General features: G+C 46.3%; 1 protein-coding gene across 1 annotated transcript in view; it reads left to right on the top strand.

Moving 5' to 3' along the window:
• The first annotated feature begins 789 nt into the window (after positions 1-789).
• The window catches only part of LOC144137581 (uncharacterized), a 130907-nt gene continuing 105815 nt past the window's right edge, over positions 790-25881 (top strand). Inside the window, exons 1-3 of the mRNA XM_077669503.1 lie at positions 790-912; positions 1678-1825; positions 2057-2124. Coding sequence (XP_077525629.1) covers positions 790-912; positions 1678-1825; positions 2057-2124 — 339 coding nt within the window. The remainder of the gene's footprint in view (positions 913-1677; positions 1826-2056; positions 2125-25881) is intronic.

Below are 25881 nucleotides of genomic sequence, written 5' to 3'. Positions count from 1 at the left end.
ACGTCTGCACTGCAGTGCTAGGTAGCTGCCGAGACAAGACGCCGCTCCGCCGCCCGGCAAGCTGCGTCGGCATATGCTCTAGAAGAGAACATAGCGTGCTTGTTGTGCGCGTCGTCAAAAGCGATATTTTCGGTGACTTTCAAGTGTATGATTTGCTTTTCGTTTTGTAAGACGTCACAAGCCCGGGAATAGGCTGCGTGGTGACTTTGGCAGTTTGGGCATTTTAATGTGTTTCTGGGGCAATTTTCCGTTGGGTGATCATGTTGAGGACATTTTCCGCATGTCAGCCTACCTTTGCATGTGGTGGTACCATGCCCATAACGCTGACACTTGAAGCACCTACGAGGAATTTGAATGTAAAGGCGAACCTAAGAGCGAATGAAAGCAGCATTGATGGCCTGAGGAAGATAGCTTCTATCAAATGTTAGTACAACATGTTTAGTCTTCATTTCGTGGCCGTCGGGTCTCATAGTAATTCCTTGTAGATGCAGAGCATCTGATTCACTCGCCTTGGGGAAGACGACGAAGGCGACGAGCTGATCGAAGGTGCTTTGCATCGGCTGTGGTTTAAGGATCAAACTCTGGCGGAAATCAACCTCATTGTTCTGAAACAACGCTGCTATCGTGTTCCTTAAGTCCCCAGGGGCCCGTCGATACCCAACCCGATGCCGTAAGTGCATTGGTTTGCACCTTGCCGCCATTCGAACTACCGAAGCGGCGGCCGCCTCGCTAAGCCTGATGCGCTAGCTGTGTGGCTTATCCCGGACCTGAACAGTCACGTCGTGCCAGATGGCGAGTGCGCAATCGTGCATCGTCTCTGAAGAAGCCCACCTGTCATCACACGCCGGCTCGGAGGATGAAGAGATGGAAACCCGCGACAACCAAGACGCCACCCCACCTTCGGAGGAAGACGCAACAGCTACTGCGCCCTGAATTCTCGTCGCCCGTCGCGCGAAGCGCCGCCGAGACCAACGACTCCTTACCGGTCAACAGCAGTTGGCCCAAACGTCGGACAAGCCCGCCCTTTGCAAAAGCCGGCCCGCAGCGCGTAGGCCCCGACAGCCTCCACTTCCTGCTGAAGATCTGAAGCTGGCATTTCGACCAAGAAATGGTCTCCGCCTTGCCAGGGTGAGCCCAGAAAAATTGCTAATGGCTATAGCCACTGAAGTAAAGCTGCCAGTTGGAGCAGTCAACATCAAGATGCGCGTAGACGGGGACCAAAACGTCCTTGTCGCGAGTACCCCTTGTGAAACTACAGCCATGAAGCTAAGCGAGATCAAGAAACTAACAATTGATGGGAACTCCTATGAGGTTGCGTCATACGCGCCATCTCCAGACAATTCCTGCAAAGGGGTCATTCATAACATCGACCTTGACACAACCCCCGACACAGTCCTTAAACGCATCGAGGATCCAAGTTATGAAGTTCTAACATGTAGAAGGCTTGGGAACACGGAAACGATGGTTATCACATTCTGCGGCAAACGCGTTCCCTATTATGTCAACTACAGTGGTATCCCGGTTCGCTGCTACCTCTACAAAAGAACGGTTCCTTACTGCCGCAAATGCAACGAGACTGGTCACAGGGAGGATGTTTGCCCACAACCCCCTAAAACACCGAGGTGCGGAAAATGTGGGCTCTCTTTAACAACGGACCCGCATGACTGCCACCCCCAGTGCATCTTGTGCGGCGGCACCCACCCGACGGCGGACAAGTCTTGCGCCAAACGCTACCTGCCGCCTGTCAATCGTAGAAAGCCTCCGCTGCATCAGCAGCAGTCCTCCCGACAGGCCCGCTCTCCGTCCCCTGAACTCCGTGGTGGTGGTTCGCGCTTCCGCCAATCTCGCTCATCAACAAGGCGCAATGCCAGTCAGAGAAGGAGCATCTCGAAGCGTCGTTCCGGATCCGTGATGAAGACGTCATTGAGGAAGCGGACGCCCTCCCGCGGCAGAACTCCAAGTGAAGGCCGATCGAGGTCCCATTCCCGCCGGTCAACGGTTCATTTCAAGAACTCATCCAGCTGCAGCTCCCAGTTGAGGTCTCGATCTCGGTCAGAGTCCCGATCCCGCTCCAAATCCAAGCCACCGGCCAAGCAGCAAGCGAAAGGAGAGAAGCACAACCAGGTGAGCTGGGCTTCAGTTATCTCTCCCGCTGCTCGCCCCCCATCCCCTTCTCAGCAATGTATCGAGTGTAACAAGCTCCAGGCAGAAATTCAAACACTAAGGACAGAAATACAAACGCTCAAGAAGTTCATGGCAGAACAGACTAAGACCATTAACACTCTTACACAATCCATTTCTGCAGTCAGAGAGGCAACTTCTGAAGAAAAAACACCCCCACCTCCAAGCATTCCCCCGCCAGACCAACAGCCAATAATCGAAAAGAAACGCAAAATAGAGAACCAAGAAGAAGACACCATGGAGACAAACCCCCAGTATGTCACCAGAGAAACATTAAATGCCAGCCTTGGTGATGTTACAGCCCCGATACTAACCCAACTCCAAGCAATCGCCTCCCAACTCAATCAGCTTTCGGCGCAGGTTCAGAATACTCAACATAGAGTGGAGAGTCTCGAAACCCAGACTACAACCCTCCCTGGCCGTCTTGCGCGCAGAGAGAAGCCATATCATCGCCCGGTATTAAATGACACGGCTACTGACCTCCCCATCAACCATAATGACCACTAGTGCAAAATATAATGCGTGCTGTCCCACTGTCGTTTGGCAGTGGAATTGCAGGGGATTCAAAAATAAGAAAGGTGACCTTCAACAGCATATTGCTCATCAACAAGAACCCCCCGACGTAATAGCGATCCAAGAATCAACGGTGGTTGCCACGCTCCCGGGCTATATTACACAGACAACGAAAGAAGGCAGAGACGTGTGCACTTTAATTAAGAAGAACATTACTGCCATCCACCACCAGCTCTCTAGTAACCCCCATGATTGCGTCCTTACAGAGCTGGTTTCGCAGAAACTCAAATGTACGAGCAGTCTGTTCATCCTTAACATTTATTGTCGCCCCAAAAACAAAGCGTCGGGATTGGCAGACATGATCCGACAAGCAAAGTGCCTGGCGGGTTCCAACCCATTCATCGTTGTGGGTGACTTTAACGCTGCTCACTCTTAATGGGGATACACGTACGTCAACAAACGGGGCAAAGAACTGTTGAAAATAATAGATGAGGAGAACCTCACTCTCCTCACGGAGCCAAGTGCCCCAACTCGTATAGGCACGAGCACAGCCCGGGATACTAGCCCTGACCTTACGCTCGTTGCACACGCCCCAAATGCCACCTGGAGCAATACGGAGGACAACCTCGGGAGTGATCATATGATACTACAGACGAAAATCCCAGGGCCTCAGTTCCGTAGGGTCATCGGGGTAGCAAAACTTACTGATTGGCAGGCACTACGCTCCCATAGAAGAGCTAAAACACAAGAAAAGATAGAAGACATAAGTCACTGGGCGAAGACGCTCGTGGAAGAAATCACGCACTACACGAAGAAACTCAGCCTCTCCGATGACATTCCAGCGGTCGACCCACACCTGCTTCATTTATGGGAGGCAAGGCGCAGCCTTCTTCGCAGATGGAAGGTGCAAAGGCACAACAAGAGACTCCGCAAACGAATATCTTTGCTCAACAAAGAGGCGTCAGCGTACGCGGCCGAGCTCTGTAGGCAGAACTGGCTTCAGATGTGCGATGCTCTTCAAGGAAGACTAAGTACATCCAAGACGTGGAACATCCTCCGCTACCTAATCGACCGTACTAAAAGTCGGAGTGAAACAAGTAAGACGATGCAAGCCATCATTCACCAATTTCCTGGCACGCAAGAAGACCTCTTACGGGAGCTACAGGCAAGATATTTTCCGCCTACACCCAGGGTGCAGTTGCCAGAGTACGGGGGATGCCCCAATTCAGATCTCGATAGCCCAATAACATCAGCTGAAGTGAGGGCGGCTTTGCTGAAGATCCGCCGGAACACGTCCCCTGGCATGGACCGCGTGTCGAACAAGGCCCTAAGAAACCTGGATGACGGCTCCGTGGAGGCTTTGACTACCTACATGAACGAGTGTTGGGAGAAGGGGGTGGTGCCACCGGCCTGGAAAGAAGCAGAGATTCGTCTCCTTCCAAAACCAGGCAAAACACCTTGCACGGATAATCTTCGCCCCATCTCCCTCACTTCGTGCATCGGAAAGCTTATGGAACACGTCGTTCTTAACCGTGTACAAACGTTTCTTGAAACGACGGACCAAATGCCTCACTCGATGTTCGGTTTCCGCCCGCACCTCTCAGCTCAGGACGTACTGCTGCAGCTGAAGAAGGACATATTTGAGGCAGCCAGTCGCACCACACCCAAAGCGATCCCGGCTTTAGACTTGAAGGGTGCGTTCGACAATGTAACGCACGAAGCAATCCTCACAAATCTTGGCAACCTGGGTTGCGGGGAAAAGACGTACTCATTTATCAAGAATTTTCTGTCTGATAGGACTGCGATCATTAAGATTGGCGACATCCAGTCGTCTCCCATAAAGTGTGGCAGTCGTGGTACACCACAAGGGGCAGTGCTATCGCCTCTACTTTTCAACATAGCATTGATAGGCCTTCCCCGACAATTAGAGAAAATCCCCAACATTAAGCATGCCCTGTATGCGGACGATATAACGATCTGGATTGCCAAAGGCTCTCCAGGCGTTATGCAAGACAGCCTACAAATGGCAGCGGACGTCGTCCGCACCTACGCCAGCCGATGTGGTTTAACTTGTGCCCCGCAGAAGTCGGAACTTATAATAGTACAAAAATGCCGCAGGGACGTTTCAGACATCACAATTTGGCTCGATGGCATACTCATCAAACCGAAACCCTCAATCAAGATGTTAGGGATGACATACCAGGAAAACTGCAAAAACACCCTGCTTCTCAACAGGCTCCAAGAAACCACGGCTCAAATTATTCGGATGCTGCGTAGGGTGGCGAACAGGAGCCATGGACTAAAAGAAAACGACATGGTCCGTCTTGTGCAGGCCTTCGTCGTATCCAGAATCGTTTACGTGGCTCCTTATGCGGTTTTGGGGACATCGGAGCGCGAAAAGCTAGACGTCCTTCTTAGAAAGGCATATAAACAAGCCCTGGCACTTCCTCCAAGCACCTCTACGGTACGACTCACGGCTTTGGGACTGCACAACACCATCGAAGAGCTCATGGAGGCCCACCTAACGGCGCAGAAAGTAAGACTCGGAGCAAGCCCAACGGGTAGGGAAACGCTAGCTACACTTGGTTACACGGCGCCGCACATCACGGAAAACGCAGTGGACATCCCGCCTGAACTAAGGACCAGAATTCTTGTCCGTCCAATACCCCGGAACATGGCCCCTCAACATCATGAGGGAAGACGCCTAGCAAGAGCAACTGCGCTAGAAAAACAGTACGGAGGACAAGACTACGTCGTATATACAGACGCGGCGGAATACGCGAGGTACGGGGTAAGATCGGCGGCCGTTACCTCCACAACCGACCTCCTTTCCAGTCTGATGCTTCGGTCGTCAAACACCCAGCAGGCTGAAGAGACGGCTATCGCCCTTGCCCTCTCCCAGACAAAGGCTAGCGTAATTATTACGGATAGCCAAGCCGCCTGCCGAGCATACCAAGCAGGTAGGGTTTCAAGACAAGCGCTTCGGGTTCTGCTTCAACGGCCACCGCAGAAGCAGGTCACAATCATTTGGACCCCGGCCCACTCTGCTCTTCGCGGCAACCAGACGGCACACGTCCTGGCCCGAGAACTCGCCCACCGGGCACCGCAAGAAGAGTCGGAGCGAACCTGGCAACCGCTCCTCACATACGCCGACATCACCCAACACTATCGGCTAGCGAGACAACTCTATCCCCCAGTCACCGATCAGGCCACGAAAGAACAGGAAGTCATCCTGAGACAACTACAGACTAATACCTACCCCCACCCAACACGACTACATGCCATCCACCCTACTCTTTACGACCCCCTATGTACCCACTGCCAAGCACCAGGCACGCTGTACCATATTGTCTGGGAATGTCAACGGAACCCAGACCTTCCCCCCATCCCCAACCCCTCACGCGAGCAGTGGGAGAGTACGCTGGCCAGCTCTTCTCCTGAAACGCGGCTTTTGCTAAGGGAAAGGGCGAAGACAGCCGGTCGTACCAACGGAGTCTTGGACTGAAGACCCCGACCACAAATATCCTCACTTCAACTGTGATTAAAGTTTCTTTCTCTCTCTCTCTCTCGCCTTGTCCCTCCGGCGTCGTCGTTGGCTTTGTCCGCCCCTCCCCTATTTCCTCGCCGTGCCAGCTGCGCTCTCCGCCGCTCACCCCCTCTCCTCTCCGATAGCGAACACTCTCGCGAGGGGCATTGGATTGGATTCGATTGAATTGGCTTGGATTGGATTGGCTTGGCTTGGCTTGGCTTGGCTTGGATTGGATTGGAATGGATTTGGATTGGATTGGATTAAAGTGGACTGTGTTGGATTGTGTGGCGTCATAGCCGCGGCACGTTGCGTCATAGACGCGGCAGACGCGCTGAGGCCGGCGCATGTGCAGTACTCTCTCTTCCGCGGTTTCCTCTCCTTCGGGCGCGCTGCGCATATAACCGGTGTGCCGTTCTCCGGCGAAGCAACATACACGCTTGGCTCAAACACCTAGGGTCCACGCCGCTTTACAAGTACGCCAACGTCGTCATCGACTGGGACCGGCTTACGCAGTCCCCTCAACGTTATGCACGCTATAAAATGCGGTCCCTTCACCGCTCCGCCTATGCGTCGCATCTACACAGGGGTTCCCGCGAGGGGAAGTGGGAGTTTTTTACGGCTGTTACACCTTGATCACGCAGGCCTTCAAGAAGATCTTGCTCTGTTTTATTCAAGTTCTATTTCAGAGATTACCCCCTGCGAAGAATTTAGGGTGCGGCTACTTTGAGGACAGCTACTTTGAGGTCACACATGTCAGGCTGGTTAAGAAGCTTGTCTGAGTGGTTCTTGGTGTATACTTCGACAAGTACATCACATGATGACTGTATCTTTGCCCTATAATTGCTACCAACAATAGATTCAAGGAATCATGCCACTTTGAACACGGACTTGCTTGGGATTGCAATTTCAGCTTCAAGAGAGTGAATCACGAGGATTTTGGGAGAATTATGTGGTGCACAAAATATTAAGTGCGAATGCACTTCTTAAGCGACCCTGAATCAAGCGTCCACCGCCGTCCGTCCGTCCGCACCACATACCCACTTAGGGCGATTGGCCAAGAAGAGTTCCTAATTTCTTTAGCACATACCCACTTAGGGCGATTGGCCAAGTAATCTGAATCACGCGTCCACCGCCGTCCGTCCGTCCGCACCACATACCCGTTCTTCGGGCGATTGGCCAAGAAGAGTCCCTAATTTCTTTAGCACATACCCATTTAGGGCGATTGGCCAAGAATCGGGTGTGAGAAGGGCTAATGCACCCGCTTAAAGGAGTACTGACACGAAATTTCAAAGCTGAGATCCGCTCTAGCAATCAAGTACAACGACAACACAAATAGGTGTCTGTGCATGGCACATACCCACGTGGGGGATTGGCCAGGAATCGGGCGTGAGAAGGGCTAATGCACCCGCTTAAAGGAGTAGTGACACGAAATTTCAAAGCTGAGATCCGCTCTAGCAATCAAGTACAACGACAACACAAATAGGTGTCTGTGAATAAATGCATCTTTCTTTCTTTGTAGTTGTGTGTGTGTGTGTGTGATCTCTCTTTCGCGAACATTACCGAACCGCGCAAATTCAACTCCTGCATTCGCACTTTCACATTCTTCCCCTCGGGGAAATGCGGGGAAATTTTTTTTGGCTGTTGAACAGTAACGTAGTTGCTTCGGTGCGGACCCTTTTCGGGGCCCGATCAGTTTGGAAAGAGGTTTTTGAAAATACCATGCGGTATATTATAAGCAGAAAACAGGGGTACTTTCTCCTTTAACGTTACCCTGGTAGTCAAAGAGGTCACGGAGCTGCCTGCCTGGTAGACAGGCAGGGAGCATCGGCCGGAGCTTGACCAAAGCTCCGACGGCCACCGTTTGCGGTTTCTATCCTTCACCTTTCAACACCTCGCCACGGTTGGACACAGCTTATGTATGGGAGCTCGGGGTCCGTGGTGTCGCTGCACACCATCACCATTAATACTCAAGGTCAACATCAAGGTCAACATCACGCCACTTTCTCAACATGGAGGTTGGAAAAAGGCGTTCCTCTATGAACGTACTATTGGGGAGAGAAAAAATTTCTTAGATCCAGGAAATCGTTAAAACAGGCTCGTTAGAGCCAGGTTTACCTATGGCATTTAAAGTACATGGATCTTTTAAATACTCTACATACTTTACATATTTTACATTTACGTTACTTCCGCAATGTAATAAGAATTTTGTGTTCGTTTAGCCTTTGTTGCTGACACCACGTAGAAATTTCAGGAAATTCCTCCTCTAAGGTTAGATTCTTATATACATTTAGTGTTCGCTTTTGGCGTAATGGCTGAAGCCTAAATATCTCATAAAATTGGGGCATTTTGGCTCCAATTTTTATGAATTTGGCTTATGATTTGATTGATTGTAGTGTTTATTGCGCCGACGCAACCCAGGCGATGAGGCGCGCGGTAGTGGAGATGTCCGGAATAATTTTGACCACCTTGGGATCTTTAATGTGCGCCGAAATCTCGTACACGGGCGTTTTTGCTTTTAGCCTCCATCGGAAAAGCGGCCGCCGCGGCCGAATCGAACCCCCGGCCTCGTGCTCAAAATTTGGTTTATAACTTTCTCTAATGGGGGTATTTGGGAGGAAGACCTGCAAAGTTTGTCTGCGGAGCCTAAATTCTGCTTCTCGCATTTTATTACAAAACTGTACACAGAATATGCTGCATGGGTGAATGAAATTAAGTACACATACTGACACATTGTACTTAGGAAGGTGCTGTACTTGCGAACTAAACCGAGCGTGCGGTCTCCGCTCAAAGCACGATTTGCGCTGCACATGTATCTCTGCCCACATAAAGCAATGTGGCTAAGACAAAAAGGCAATATAATACGGCTTAGGAGTAAAACGTTTGCACAAAGTTCATTACCGATCTTCCTTCCGCCAGTGATTTAGATATTCTTGGCCAGACCGTTTTTTGCTTTAGAATATTGCCGCGAACCTTGCATTGGCCTTGTTCTGTTTTTCCGCCCGGCTGCGCCGGTCTGTGTTCTGTGTGTAAAGTGAAGCGCTTGTTGCATTCTTTATTTTTGTGCCACGCGTCTTACCTCTTTTGATAGAGAGAACGTTTCCAACTAGCGTCAACAGTCTAGAATAATCTTCTTCGATCTACGGTGTTCTGGATGTAATTCGACAGTTCGGGAAACACTCGCGCGTTGAAAGATAAACGCCCGCAGAGCGGATGCCACGGTATTCGATTTCCCGGACACTCCCCCGCGCACGTCACTTTGTTCACTGCAGCTTTGCCGCATGGGTATTTTTTGAGTTGTTAGGGGAACGCAAGTTCGCTCCAATAAACTTGTTTTTCCTTCAAACCAACTGAATCAGCTTTGACTTCGTGACAATGTGATGCATCCGTCGCTTAAAACAAGTAATTTTTCGGAGATGCGGACTTGGGATAATTAGCATAACCATCATATAAAGCTCGTTCCCGCGAACGCGCAAATAACCCGTTCCTCCCTTACATGAAGCTTTGGAAAATTACTAAAATAAGGTGGGAGCATCCCAGAAGCGGTCCATAGGCTTCTCATGCGTGGCGGTGACAGATAAGCGAGCAGCATATATAAAACGATTGAGGTTCAAATTTATGTGCGTCCCTTTGTTATGTCAACATTAAGACCGTTTTATCTGTCGTATATAGTTTTGCAAAAGCGATAAATTGCTTTTGCTTCACAGAAAACAATTCATACTCCCGTGCTTAGAAGAAAAGGTCACACAAATGCGTCTTTGTCATTACCAGAACGCTTTTACTTCTGAGCAGCAGTTTAAGTAATAGAATACTGTTTTTTAGGAAAAAGATACATGAGTATGCAGAAATCATTCATCGGAGTACGTAAGGCTTGTTATTGCAGGTGATGTGTTGCTCCATTTTTTTTATATTTTATCCCAGCAACAGGAATATCTGCTTAGTTACTTCGCTTTGTACTTCCCGGCCGATACTACGCTCCTTCCGGTAGTCGGCACTTTAAGTGCTTGGGATTGCGGTTATTTAGTGCATTATGTATGCGGCTGATTGCAATGGCCTCCATGCTTAGTTTAAGTTGTTAAAATTAAATTTTAAGGCAAACAACATTTCGTTAGTGTTTATGTGTTAGGATGTTTCTTAACGTTTGTGACGGACGTCAGCACAATACGTGGGCTTGTTTTCAGAAATTCTTAAACTAGAAAGTGCTTTCTCAAAATTGTGCTTCCTCTAAGAATAATTTGTTTTTCATTACCAAGCCATGCCTTTACGTGTTTGTTGCTATATTCGTTGCGCAGCACTAGGAATGAATGTGTGCATGTTTTCCTCATTTAAGTGCTGAAACAGCTGTGAAGTATTGTGTGCAGCTGCTTTCTAAGCAAAACCTCTCACACTGACTGCGCGTTGTTTCTTATAGTTGGTGTATTTTCTGCAAATATCCTATTAGTGCCGCGGTTTTTACACAGATTGCTTTCACAAGCAACATTAGAAGGAAACCATGACTAAGGTTTTTACGATAAGTTAATAAATGGCTTCGACTCAAGAGGGCGCACACATTGTTAAAAGTACACAAAAAACGAATGCCAATTTAGCGATGACAAAACAACGCAGGATGCTTCGAATTTCATGTCACACGGAGTCGAAAGAAGGAGCATTAATTTTGAGTAGGTGAGTACAACAATGGCTGAGCCATTATTGCACGCAGCAACCCAGAAGAATGACAGGTCGTGTTTTTATGAGGTCTATATACGTCAGAATCCCGCCCTGTAGGGAATTCAGCTCAGCACTGAGCTTTATGAGCCTTCCTATATATAAGCTGGAGTTCTGTGAGCGGCAGTGCTTTTATTTGAATGCAGTGAGCTGTAGCTTAAGACTGGTGAATATCTGCTGAAGGGTAAGATATTTAAAGGACAGTGGGGAACTTTGTCATCGTGGTTCAAAGGTAAGTCACTTGCCTCGCACCTCGAAAACCAACGTTTGAGTCTTAATTGTTTTAATTTCCTTGTTTAATTCCTTTACTAATTTGCAACATTGGTGACCTCACATGTTTTACCATTTTTAAACTGTGTTATAGCTTTTATAATGCAAGCAAACGAACCTTAAATGGTGACGGCTCGCAGAGGGGTGTAAGAGGGGTATGTCCTGGTCTTGGGATTCAATGTGCGTGCTCTTAACAGCTCTATTTTGAAGTGTGCAAAGGTTTGTAAGCTCTCCATGTTGCTTTAATAGGTAAAAAAACATTATTTTCTTTTGGTATTTCCAATAGAGATAATGTTAATAATCAACCAAGAGGTCCGTCATTTCCCCTGAGCTTGCAGATACCAGGTTGTTGCAGTACTCACTTTGGTGACGTTATTCTCTGCGGATAAGATTTTTTATTCACACATTCAAAATGGTTGTATATTCTTGCGTATACCGAATAAATACATTTTTACGTATGAAATTCACTTGATCAATATTTATATGAAGATGGAGTATAAATATTTACAATGTTTTAAAACAAAGTATCAGGAACCTTTGTATTGGCTGTTTCGAAATTTACGTTTTGAGCTCACCGTACGATTTTTTCATAAAATAAGAGCCCCGACCAAGCATAGTGAGAGCTAAGGGCAACTAATAAGCTACACTGCAGTGTCTACGCTGATGCATTCACTTATATGTTGAATTGTTTGCCATGCCTTCTCCAACAGCCCTGTTGATTTTTTCACAGTTCGCATTTCCTCACGAGATACATTTATCAAATATTTGTAGTTTTACACAAAGAGAACATTTAGTTAATTTTTCCCTACAGCAGCCCAATTCACTGCTTTTGTAGATAAAGACCTGTGGTTTTGCAAGCTTTTGAATTTATCACCTCGCTAACAAGCTGTGTGTGCTGGCAGATGTTCAGTAGCACACAGATAAATAGAAATTATTTCGTGCCTTTAATTCGGCCAGCTACGGCAGGAGAAGGTACGCTCCCATCGACCCAATTGCACGCCCTGCTTAAGGTTTTGGTACGTACCAAGCAACGACTGAAATGTTTTACGGCGTATGGTTATATCACGCGTTTCTGTGTTCACTAGAGAACATCTGTATTTTATTTTAGTAACTAAGGCGGCGCCTCTAATTTTGCAGCAGTAAGTGAGCGTGCCTTCTTGGCTCTGGTTGTTCGCTGCTAATGCGCGATAAGCTCAATTAGCCTTCATCCCCCCCCCCCTTCACTCCTTGTTTCTTCTCGCCCTCCATCTCAACCATTCGTACGTTCTTGGCCTCAACAGCCGTAGCTGCAACCACAATGAAGAAGGGTGACCCTGGCAGACTCTAGCGGAAACAATTTTGCCTGCGGGATGGTGAAACAATAAAAGGGAAATTCCTGTGGCCCGCAGAGTATGTGTATGATTCGGCACAGCACAGAGTTTTCACAAGTCATGTCTGCGGAACCAAGTTTGATTAAACAGAAAAGGAGGGAAATATCTTAATTTAGGCAGGGTGACTGTATCTGGCGTGGGGAAAGCATGACATATATTCAAGATCAGTTGTTCAACAAAGAGGTGTGAGGTGAAGAGAGCACACTCGTGACTCTAAACTGCTCGTGATACACGGCTTTCTATAGAGTAGTGTGAAATAAATATCAAAGTGGGAAATAAAGATGTATCAAAAATGAAGGAAGAGATACGGGTGGAAGTTGTACAGGAACTTCCAGCTGAGATAAAGGCATCACGTGGGGCATTTGAGAGGGAGTTGCGAAATAAATTACGCGACCTTTGAAACGAACAAAGAGGCATTGTTCAAAGCTTGGAACACTCCCAGGCTGACATTGACGTCTTGAAAAAAAGGCTAGAATTTGAACTTGCAAAGAATGGAAAACTAAGGAGGGAAAATGATGCCGTCGGGGCGAAATGTCAAGTTCTTGAAGACAGGGCCGCTGATCTGCTGAACACAGTCCCTCAAATCGAGCAATATTCTAGGAATTGCAATTTTGACATCCAGGGTGTTGAAAAGCAAGAAAACGAAAATGTTGTCGACATTGTCTCTAAGCTTGGTACGGTCATCAATGAACCCATTTCTCATATTGAGATAGTGGCCTACCACCGCGTTCCAACACAGAATTCCGACAAATCGAACATTGTTGTACAATTCAGATCTCGTGATCAACGTCAATGTGGTCTGAAAAAGGCAAAAAATGAGGTTGACAAACGAAGACCTGGGATATGAAAGCACATTGCCTATATATGTTAATGAACACCTCTGTCCTGCCCTGAAGCGTTCGCTTGGCGTGGCTGTCAAGAAACAGCACGAACACAGGTGGAAATCAGTGTGGTCGTTCAAGGGCAAGATATGGGCAAACAAAACTGACACTTCGCCAATGATCTATATAGCCTACGAAAGTGACCTTGCCAAAATACAGTAGTCAATCGGAAACCGCTTTACCGCAGTAATAATAGATCAGCCGGCTTACCGACAGTAGGTTTTGCCAGAATGTTTCGGGCATCAAAAGTTAAAACAACATTCCTTAATACACTTCAATGTACGCTGTGCTACTAACAAAGAGGAAGAAATTTGCAATAATGTTGCCATGATTACTGATACGTGGTATAGTGACGGTTGTAAAATGCTTCAGCTTCCAGGTTACAATACCTTCTTTATAAACCTCACGATTGGTGAGGAGGGGGAGTCGCTGTTTACGTAGAAAAAGACATGCACCGTGAAGTAGTTTCGAAATTTTCAGCAGTAACAAATGACTACGAGACATTGGCACTCAAATACGACAAAGGCTTCATGGTTGCTGTATACCGGCCACCACAAGGCAATATCTCACAATTTCTGCATTTCCTTAAAAATATCTAGGACCATGTGTCCGAAGATGGTTTCCGCCTTGTTTGTGCCCGTGACTTCAATATAAACGTTTCAGAAGATAGTGCAACAGTCACCGACTTTTGCACTACACTTAGTTCAGTTGGATTTCTAAACCTAATCAAAACACCTAGGCGCTTCACAGCAACCAGTACGTCTGCCCTTAAACTGTTGTTTCCAAACGTTGAAACTAGTTATTTCTGCCGCTACTATCGCATGAAGCCTGAGAGATCATTGACCAGTTTTTATTATATGTGATAACACAACAAAAAACAAGAAGCATAACATTGAGGCTATCAAGCCTCAGGTTGTGTCTGCGGAAGCTTTAGAATCATTTAAGTGCGACATAAGCGCTTGTGAATGGTCGTTTTTATATGATATAAATTCGTCAAATGACGCCTAGTCTGAGTTTATGAAAACATTTCTCGCCATTTACAATCGGCACTTTCCGTTCACAACCTACACGCAATCCAAGAAAATGAGAAAGCCTTGAGTACGCCAGCTCACACGAAAATGATCAAACGAAAAAAAAAACTCACTTAAAATCACGCATTCCTGCTAACAGTGCGCCGACGACGCTGCAGAAATTCAAGAAGCAGAGTAAGCTACTCAAGATAGACCTAATGCGAGCAAAGGCTGCTTATTAACATTTTCTGTTCGTAGATATTTATAACAGGCAGAAGGATACTGCGGGGAAAGCTATAACCCGCGTTTTGGGACAGGAGCGGAATCATTTCACACCCGACAAAATCCTGGTGAATGGTCGGGATGTAATCGGTAGTGACACTGCTAACCAATTTAACACGTATTTTGTCAACACCACAGTTCATCCACATGTTCGGCCGTTCATCCAAGAGTCCGAATGTGTTCAAAACAATTTTATTTGAAGCCTTTTTGTTCGTCCGACAGATGTAAATGAAAGTTATCGAACGTTTACGAACCTCGACAAAGCAAAGCTTTGGACATCAATGACATGCAGATCAAACCAGTTAAATACCTCCTAAAACACATTGCTCCCGCAATTGTTCATATTTATATTCTAGCCTTAGAATTACGTGTATTTCCCACTGGGATGAAGAAAGCAAGGGTGTCTGTAATACATAAAGGGGGTAATAAGTCAACAGTGTGGAACTACAGGTCAGTATCTGTTCTTCCAGTTTTTTTAAAGGCCTAGAGCAAGTAATCTACCACCACATAGAGAATTTTTTTTCTGACAAAAAATATTCTATCTGATGCACAATTTGGTGTTCGTAATGGTCGGTCTATGGAAACCACGCTACTCACACTTAAAGAAAAAGTAATAGATAAAATAGAGAAAAAAATATACACTGTAGGTCTGTTTATTGACTTCAGTCGAGGTTTTGATTGCCTGGACCATGATATCCTAATAAAAGTTATCTACATGTGGCATTCCGGAAAAGGTTTCGGACTTGCTAAACTCATACTTACACAACCGTCAGTAATGCGTGTACCTAGACATCCACAAGTCACCGTTTCTTTCTATTGCAAAAGGCGTACCGCAAGGAAGCGTTTTGGGGCCCTTGCTCTTTAACGTGTATATCAACGATATCACAAAAACAGAAACAACTGTAGAATTTGTTATGTACGCAGACGACAGCACTATACGTATTTCCGGTACTGATGTCAAGCATTTAATTGCAAAATTTAAAGACGTGCTTTGGAAGATATTCGTTTGGTCGCAGTCGAATCAAATTAGCATTTATTGCAACAATACTAAAGTAGTTATCTTCAGGTGTAAAAATAAAGCACTTAACATGCAATGTAACATAATTTATGAGGATAAAGTTATTGGCATAGTAGACGAACAGAGGATTCTAGTTGTTACATTTTCTGCATACCTAGGTTGAGACACACACATAGTTAACCTCTGTAATAAACTGTCCTCAGTCACCGGAGTATTATCTCGATGCCAAAATTTTCTTCCTGCGCAGGTCAAACTGCAAATTTTGCAAGCATTATTTGCATCGAATGTTAACTATTGTAGACTTGTGTGGGCTACAACAAATAAAAAATGAAATAAAAATTCTGTGGTTGCAAAAAAAGAATGGTCCGAAACATCGCCAATATACCGTATTTGGCAGCAACACAAAATGCATTTCCAAAATATGCCATTATCAAAGTAAACCACTTGTACAGGTTTCGTATTTTAAGTGCGTTTGTTTCTGCACCAAGCGCACTAAAAAGCGTTTTAGTATCACTCTCGTCCTTGACAGCAAGGGATGCTGATTCAAGCACGCGAAGCACAGAACAATGAGTAGTGCCGCAGATTCCGCACAAATTATAAATATCAAGCTCTGCACTTCAACATTACCACCGCTATAAATGAACATAAACATACAGGTTGCTTTTCCCGCAAACTTGTAGTTTCCATCACCGTTACAGTCATTGCTGGTGTTTTGTGTGTATGCGCTATTGCTGTTGTTTCGTGTCTTGCTGTGTGTAGAACGGTCTTTTAGTTTTAATTTGTGCGAATTGTGAATTTTGAAACCGCAACTCTTGTATATCTTTTCGAATTCAGCTTATTATGCTGTATAACTACGTACAATGGACGCACTCTTTCATTGCTTTCGTTATGAGTTATTTTTTTTTTAGCCCTGCCAAGTGAGGGTTTCCGGGCCACTGTCAAGCTGTCTTTATCAGCTTTTAGCCAGGACGACCCTCCAGTTTCTTCTGGAGAATATAAAGATTATCTTATTGTCTTATCTTATCTAATGTATGATGGTCGATGTATGAGGAGGAGTCATTAGGAGCAGGGTTGAACGTTCCCTAGCGCGTGAATTTTGGACTGTGCAGATTAGGTGCCGAAGATTGGCGGGTGTGGGAAGGCGCATTAGGGGTACAAATCTGCAAGGATCAGGCGTACTATTATCATCATCATTAACCTACCCCCGTCCACTGCAGGACGAGGGCCTCTTCATTGACCTCTAACTGCCCCTGTCCTGCACTGCTCGAATGCACAGTTTACCCCCGAATTTCCTTCTTTCATCTCCGTCGAATTAATGGCCTTCCCTTTTTTCTAGACCCATCTCTTGGTATCCACTCCGTAAACCTCATTGTCCACCGGTTGTTGGTTAGTCTCACTACATGACCAGCCCAAGACCAATTCTTTTTCTTTATTTCAAATATGATATCTCCTACTCTAGTTTGTTATCTAATCAAGGTAGTTTTTTTTCCATACCTGAGCGTTACTCCTAACATTTTCCGTTCCTTTGCCGCGTGAGCCGACCTAAGCTTTCTTTGTAGTTGTTTAGTAAGGTACCAAGTTTCAGCTCCATATGTCGGAACCAGCAGTATACACTGGTTGTAGATTTTTCTTCGGAGGGATTCAGGTAGTTTGCTTTTCATTAATTGGGAGTGGTTGCCGAGTTGTTCCCAACCCATACGTATTCTGCGCCAGATTTCTCTCTCGTCGTTGCTGTCAGCGCTAACCACCTGTCCGAGGTAGTTGCATTCTTTTACTTGATCTATCCTTTCGTTTCCAAAGCTAAAGCGTACGTTTTTGGCATGCTTATTCCTCTACTTTACATTTATTCGTATTTATTTTTAGCCCTACGGGTATGCTGTCTGTTTGGAGTTCCTCAAGTATTTTTTGCAGGTGTTCTGCAGTCTCACTGAGCAATGCTATGTCGTCCGCAAACCTCAGATGGCTCAAGTATTCTCCGTTTATCCTTAACCACATGTTTTCTGGGTCAGGCTTTTTAAATAACCCGCCAGACATGCTGTGAACAGTTTTGGCGAGATGGTATTACAATGTATTACTGCTTTTCGGATTGGAAATTTATCGCTTCGCTTGTGGAGGATTATACTGCCCATGAATTCCTCATATATGTCGTCTAGGAGTCCTATGCAGGTCTCCTTTATTCCTCGCTCTTTAGTGCTTCTAAAACGGCGGCGGGTAGTACAGACTCAAACGCTATCTCGTAGTCAATAACTGCGATGTAAATGGGTTTAGTGTCATCTGAGTATTTGCTATCACTTGATTGATTCGATGGATGTGATATATGATCGAGTACCGCTTCCTAAACCAAGCCTGCTCACGGGGTTGTTGAAACTCAAAGCTATCACCAATGCTAACTATAACTTTGGAAAAAAGCTTGTACACAACCGAGAGTAGGCTGGCGGGTCTGTAATTCTTGAGGTCCTTGGGATCTCCCTTCTTATGAATCAGAATAATGTTGGTGTTTTTCCAGGCTAGGCCACTTCCCGAGTTTTGAAGCATTCCGAAAATAGTACAGCAAGCATTCCTAGTACAATATATTTTTTTCTTCAAAAGATCCATGTTTATGCCGTCGCCACCTGCCGCTCTTGCTCTTTTCATGCCTTTTATAGCCTTTTCTACCTCCTCTTTAGTTACTGGTAGGACATTGGAAGCAGAGCTTGTACACTCAGTAGCTTCCCCTGCTCTAACGTTCGTGTTGCAGAATCGTTCTGCTATCTGTATTATGCCGTCAAAGTTGCGCGTTATGTTACCCTGCTCGTCTATGAGTGCGGACATCCTGTTTTTGCCGATGGCTAGCTTTCTCTTAGTTGCTTGGAAGATTCCTCCTGTATGCAGTGTTTCCTCGATCACTGCCAGCTATAAGCACGAATGTCGTTTGTTTCACTCTTGTTAATCTGTTTCGACCGCTCGGCTAGTTCAACCTGATTTGCCCTACTTTGCACTTTCATGTTCTTACGTTTGGCAATTCCTTCCTTCGTTTTCTTAGTTTTTCAGTTGGTTTCCTACATTTTGCTTCTCTCACATCAGCTGCTGATTCACTGATTGCTGGTGTTAGGTAGCCATTTAGCCTGTCTACAATGACCGCGTTCTGCTGACTAAGAAGCGCGAAGTTTTTTTTGAAAAGTTAATTTAACCTGCAGTCTGGCTCTGAGGGACTCCATGCTGAGTTTCTTAGCTTTCACAAGCTTCTTCCTTTCTCTAATAGGAGTAGTAGTAAAGACCTTTATTGGGAAGGGAAGACCGGTTGGCCAGAGGGGGAAATGGGAATAGCAAGAAAGGAGGATTAACACTTAGTTAATCTTCAAGGGCCGTGCAGGCAACTTCAATTGAGTTCTCAGTTGTCCAGTTTGAGCGGCCGAGTGGGTTGTAGTCCCCGGCTCACACTACTCGAGCCAGACCGCTCTTAAGGTGCCTAGCGGGGCGAGGAATTGGGGGTCATGGTATGGGGAATTGTGTGGTGAAGAGCCATGTGGGACTGCACGTTAGAGAATATATTGATGGCCTGAGAATGCAGCACAGTGCCAGAATAATGGTTTAGGTCCGCGATACAAATCGCTGATCAGTGCGGACAACGTGGGGGTGGTGACTTCCCAGGGTGAATCCATTTGGCTATGATGCGAGGAGTGAGAGCAGCATTGGCAAGAGTCTTATTAATGAAAATTTCTGCTGGGCGTGGTAGAGACGGTACACCGTGTAGGTAGCCAAGCGGAGTGCTTGATGCTAGGCCGCATCGGCGCGCGTGGTGAGCGTGGTGCAGTTGCAGGCGAAACGAGGTGGGCGAGAGAGCAGCAGGGGATTGGTCATCCAGCGGAGGGGTTACGAGAAGGCTCTCCCTAGCCGCGGAGTGCGCGGTCTGGTTGCCATGTCCGGGCATCATGTGTCCCGGTATCCATGACAGGCGCGTTTTAGGGCCGTTCTGACCGAGTATGTTGACCATGGCTTGTATCTGGTGGACAGTAGGACGGTCAGAGAAAGCCTTGTTGAACTCTTCAATAGCAGTTTTGGAGTCGGCAAGGACACGAATGCGGGCAGGTAGTGGAGCAGAGACGTTGTAGGCAAGATGGTCCAGTCAATGGAGAATTCCACGCAGTTCAGCTTCAGTGGTAGATGGAGAAATCATATATTTAGTAATAGAACCGTCAAATGCGGGACGTGCTGTACAATGCCACGCGAGGCCCATTCGGTGTTGGTCCAGGCTGGCATCGGTAAACATGTCAATTTCCTCTGGGAGCTTCCGGTTCAGGATGCGACGAAGGGCTTTTTGGCGGGGACACATCCTTGCTTTGGAAATGCCAGGTCGGTGATGTGCGGATGTCAGAATTGGCCTTTCCCACGGGGCAGGTGGTGCCTGACTCAGTGGTGGCGGCAACATGGCAACAGCGAGCGCCGTTCCACACACGTAAGAGATCGGCGTAGTTCGTGCTGAGGGGTAGCTTCAGAAAGCAGGGCTTCCATGGAAGGCAGAGGGGCCGCCTTTTAAAGGGCGTCGGTACGGGTATGTCGCGGCATTCCAGTTATTGTTCGGAGCGTGGCCTTGTGCAGTACTGATAATTGTTTCTTGCGACTATTTGAGAAAGTATATACAGGCGCACAATAAAGAAGGCGGTCTATTCGGCGCGAGATCGACATGTAGGTGGCGACAGCGTCGCGCTGCTAGTGTGGAGGCTCCGCTGAGAGGCTCGTAAGAATGCACAGTGTGGGCGCGCTTCGTGCCTTTTTTCCGCCGTATGTGAGCACGAAAGGCGCAAAGAAGAGCGGTATATGTAGTTCGGTTCTTCAAAATTCAATGTAAAGCATGGAAGCGGCAGTAAGGCTTCATTACTACGCCAAAAATGCGACGACCCGTCGGAAATCTCAGAATGGCCGTAATAGTGACAATGAACTTGCACGCCGTGGCTCGTAGCAAGCTAGATCTTTCCAGACTATGGCTTTGAACCTAAAAGCATAAGCAGAAACATATCATGAAGCCTCGATCTCTGAAATTACGTTTACAACGGCAATCTCAATCACTTTCACTGGTAGCATGACGCATTCTTGCATTTGTGAGATGCCCTGAAATGGTAACACCACCTACCTGCCCCGACACTCTTTCTAAGAGATTACAATATTTTTTTTTTTGTTCGAAAGGCAACATAAAATTACTGAGTTTTGAACAGCGCTCAGATATAAATGTAGCCGCTCTAACAGGTCTTTGAAATGAAATTTTAGCGACCTGAAGGAGGGTTTTATAAATAGCGGTATCGGATCACTTCTTTACGGCTTTCGTAAAGCAACATCATGTTTAGCTAGGTTTTCGCAAAGTGACAAGCAGGTTTACAGTGTGCAAACCCAGCTTCTGGGACCTCACAGTGAGCACAAATGTTCTGTTATGGCTGCTCTGTTAACCATATGCGTTCCTTTTAAAATCTAACAGGTGCCTGCAGCGGCGAGGTGTGTTTGCATTCTTCAAATCAAATCAAATCGTTTATTTTCCTTTCTTTTACAAAAGGAGGGCACAACCGCAAAAAGCCACTGTTACAAGCGGCTTGACGAGGCGGCTGCCCCGGTTTCCGGCAACAGCAGATATCACGACCGTATGCGATATTATTTCATTACACATCTTGTGGATTAAGAAAGAAAAAAAGACACACACACACACACACACACACACACACACACACACACACACACACACACACACACACACACACACACACACACACACACACACACACACGAGAAATAAAAAGAAGACATAATAATCAAATCAAATCACAGTCATGGCCATATACTTAGCGGAAACGGGAATCGTAATAAGTATACAATTGCTCTAATATGGGTATAAGAAGCACTATATACAATAACTTTTTTTTAACAAGTTGAATCAATTTTTTTTAACAAAGGCTGTATACATAAAACATCGGAAAACAGTGGCCAATAGGTACTTTATACAATTACTAATTTCTCAAAAAAAAGAGAAAAACTGACACACAAGGCTTTTTCAGGAAACAAAGAGTGTTGTGTTTTTAGTTTTTTCGGAGAAAGGCGGTATATATCAATGGAAATGGTGTCGTATCTATTTAGCAACACCGGGAGGTTATACGTTAATGACTGGAGACTGTAATTGTTGCGGGGTGTCGGCGTGTACCATAAGGACGGAAAACGCGTTTGGTACGTCACAGCGTTTTTTGTTAGGTTAGATATGTCACTAAAGAATGAGTTGCGGCTTTTAACAGCTACACGAAAGGAGTTTAGCAATCTGAAGTTGTAAAGACTTAGTACATTAACGACACGGAATTGAGTGAAAAGCTCTTTTGTGTGATAGTGATAGGGGACATTTGCAATAATTCTTAAGGCCTTTTTCTGTAGGATCAATAACCTGGTCATATTTGTTTGTGTTGTGGTACCCCATACTAAATGGGAGTAGGAGAAGTGCGGCAAGATAAGAGAATTATACAACAAAAGTTTAATGCGTTCCGGAAGTGTATATCGATTTCTATTAATTACGCCCACAGTTCTGCACAATTTCCGATGCACTTCGTTGATATGTTAATCCCAGGTTAAGTTGCAATGGAAGTGGACTCCCAACACCTTCATAGTTGTTACCAATTCTATGTTGTTTGTATCCATAGTAAGTGTTAGTGGTGAAACATTTTTGTTTTTTTGCCTAAAAAGAATACCCTTTGTTTTGTCTGTATTTATTAGTAGAGATGTTTGCCTGGCCCAGGTTGCAAGACGGGGAAGAATGTCATTACTAGTTTCCTGTACATCCTCAGTTGTCGTACCAGTTATTAACAAGGTTGTGTCATCTGCATAGCAGACAAGCGAAGCTTTTGGGTGACACAAAGCGTTTGGAAGGTCGTTGACGTATATGCAGAAAAGAAGTGGTCCTAGAATGCTCCCCTGGGGAACACCTGAGCCGATGCGTTTAAGTTCGGACGAAAATTCTCCCAGACAGACATATTGTTAAGATCATTAAGATCATTACGAACCCTAAAGTATAAGATCATTATGAGATCATTACGAACCCTAAAGATGGCAAATGAAGTTGCGCTGTAGTAAAACGTTTCCTTCGAATTTCACGTTGGGAATCAGCGCAACGGACTCCCGGTAACTACTTTGTTTTGTAAACTGAACATCGCCTTTGTCTTGGAATTTAATTCTTGAGGATTGCTTAAAAAGTGCAAGGATAAAAGTTTTCTGTGCATTTCGTTTTTTTTTTCGGGAAGGGGGGGGGGGGTTCTGCCAACATTGCAAGAGCAGCGAGAAGAGAACGCATATAACGCGAAAAGCCAAACGTTGGTTATCAGCATTACTTACAATCGAAAGTACTCTAGGCGTCGTGTCCTGTACTGGTGAAAAAGCATTACTTGAACACGTATTTTCAAAACTGATTAACCCCGCTTTGGTCCGAGATTGTCCAGGAATTGTGGCTCGCCCTTTTCAAAAACCTATTGAAATCAATCATTGCGGGGAAAAAATTAAAAAAAAAACAGCGAGCCATGGCACACATCCCTCACACATGTGGACAACAACGTGCATTACGCGGTTTTTCCTCTTTCTGTAAACTTAGGTGACCTTTAGAGGTTAAGACGTGACCATATTAGGCATTTGGTTATGCTGAGTGAGACACATTTCTGAACAAGGTGATTTATGTCGGGATTTGAAAATGTTATATATAAAAATGACACACGAAATGCCACGTGACACGGAAACTCACAACTGCTTAATTTTACCGAAAAATCCCCCTCAATACTCTTGCGCATCCATAAAACGTATTTTAAATAATACGTAAAATTAGCAACTCAGTATAAACAATGACTGTCCAAAAATGGTATTTATTCTAGAAGAGGTACGGGAAGAACACGATCACACAGGCGCTTGCGGGTGTAAAATACGTCCACGGTAATGTATGGGCGATAGCGCACCGGTCGTGGGCAGTGTAATTGCTTTTGTTTGTTTCTTCTTTCTATAAGAAAACAGCGCAATTTTAGAAGGGTGTGGCAAATGCACCGGTTTGCGCAGGTTTTGTCGCTTCTTACCCGTTTCGCGTACTAAACTTTTATCCTTCAAATAATCACCACGCCACCTTCGAAAAGCACCCTTCGACGTTCCCGAAACGGCAGACGGCTGCACTCAACAGTAAGAAAAGTGCAATATGTGGAAGCAATGTTTACAACACGTTTCACACTCAAGCGGTGACCACAGCGAAGATGTTTCGTGGAAAGAAATTAGCGCATTAACCGGCAACGGCCACTGATTATAGCGTTTCTAGAGAAAACGCGCAAGCAGAGGTAACTATGTCATTGCTTACTGCCAAACGAGTACACATATTGGTTGTTTTGTCGTGTGCAGCACGCGTCTTGCGCCGCGCGCAAAGTGAACAAGCAGACGACCCGAGAGCGCCATCCACACAAGGAGCGGTTTGTCCCGCCGCCGCCAGGGGCCGACTGTGTTCGCGCTCGGGGCGGATAACCACTGCTCGTGCTCGGGTAATGCAAGCCGATTGTTGGGCCCCTCCGCACTTATTTGACATTCTAGAAATTATATGAAGCATTGGCTTCCAGGTAATTCGAAGTTGCTTTATCCAGCACTATGCGCAACTGTGAGTGGCCAAAAGGAAAGCCAGCAATCTAAAAAGGGAAACAGAACACTGCAACTGTCTACCTTGCGGGTGCGGGCCCTCAGGCACCTTTCAAGTGGTCTTTACGGCCACTTCTCGCCTGGGGGACCCCCAACTTCTTGTTGGAAATAAATGTTGAATTGAATTGAATTGAATTTTGCCGCACATAGACCTAATTGGTGTGTCAGATAAATAGATGGTATGATGCATATCAGGAGGTATCTTATGGCGTCTGTGAACCACCAAGAACTCTGTTTTTTCAGGAGCCAGGTCTAGCCCTATCGTCGGAAGGTTCGACGTGAGGCTGTGGGCTGCGGCCTGCAACTGAGTTATTATGTCTTCAATTGACGTGTAGTCTGCAGCTTCGGTCCAAATAGTAAGATTATCTGCATAGATCGCGAGACGTGCAGCAGAATCCTTTTCTGGTTGCCGTGCAATGCGGGCCATTGCCAAATTGAAAAGCGCAGGTCCAAGGATAAAGCCTTGAGGCACGCCCCTGTCCAGGTAGTAGGTCTTGGGGCTCCATCCCGGGTGCGTGGCGCTTAGACGTATGGGGCGGGTGTCTAGAAACGATCGGATCCAGCTTTGGGCTCGCTGACTTGGAAATGCTTGAACCAGTTCTCTAAGGATTGCAGTTTGGCTGACGCGAACAAACGCTTTACGCATGTCGATGGCAAGGACATAGTCGGGGTTGCCTGCTGTGGAAGTGTGATTGATGACCCGTCGCACCAGCCATAAACAGTCGCGCGTACCCAGGTGGGGCCGGAAACCAGTATGTTATGAGTGTAGCCATGGCCGGACGTATTCCGTATAGTGTTCCATTGGATTTTTTATGAGACGCTCGATGAGTTTGCAGATTGTTGGTGTCAAGGAAATGGGCCGAAGGTTAGAGATGTTGAAGGAGTCTTTGTTAGGTTTTGGGATGGGATGGACGAGCGTGAGCTTGAGGTTGTTCGCAACAGTCCCTGTAGCCCAAAGGTCATTGATGACGTCCAGAAGCCCTAGGTGGGTAACTTTGTCCAGGTGGCAAAGGTGCTGTCAAGTGAGCCTATCATGGCCCGGAGCCGAACGTGGTTTGCCTTGGTGGAGGGCAGCTTGGAGCTCCGAAAAGGTGAAGGGGAGATCTAGCTCTTCAACAGGCTCCGATACTGGTATGTTGGGTAGCGGGGGATCAGGAGTGAGGGAAGCGTGGAGAAAGAAGTAGTTACTGTTCCACAGCTTCGGGGGTGTCATTTAGAGTGAGCTTGGAGAACGGCGTCGACTGATGATTGCGCTCGGCGGACTACCCACGATACACCTGCCATAACTTGGAGAGGCCGCGTTCCTTGCCGAGTCTTGCGCAGAGGCTGTGCATTGTTCTTTGGCGAGCGAGCGCTGATATTCCCTAATTAGCTTGTATTGTTTTGTCATCTTGAGGAGATGACGGTGACGTTTCCCTCTAGCAAGATACCGGGTGGTTAGAGTTTGAGCTCTCTTCCATAGGTTCAC

Source organism: Haemaphysalis longicornis, unplaced genomic scaffold (genome assembly GCF_048455015.1).
Source record: "Haemaphysalis longicornis isolate Haplotype H1 unplaced genomic scaffold, Haemaphysalis longicornis Haplotype H1 scaffold_41, whole genome shotgun sequence".
Taxonomy (NCBI): Eukaryota; Metazoa; Arthropoda; class Arachnida; order Ixodida; family Ixodidae; genus Haemaphysalis; species Haemaphysalis longicornis.
Note: the sequence above shows the minus strand (reverse complement) of the source record. Positions and strands in the feature narration are given on the sequence as shown.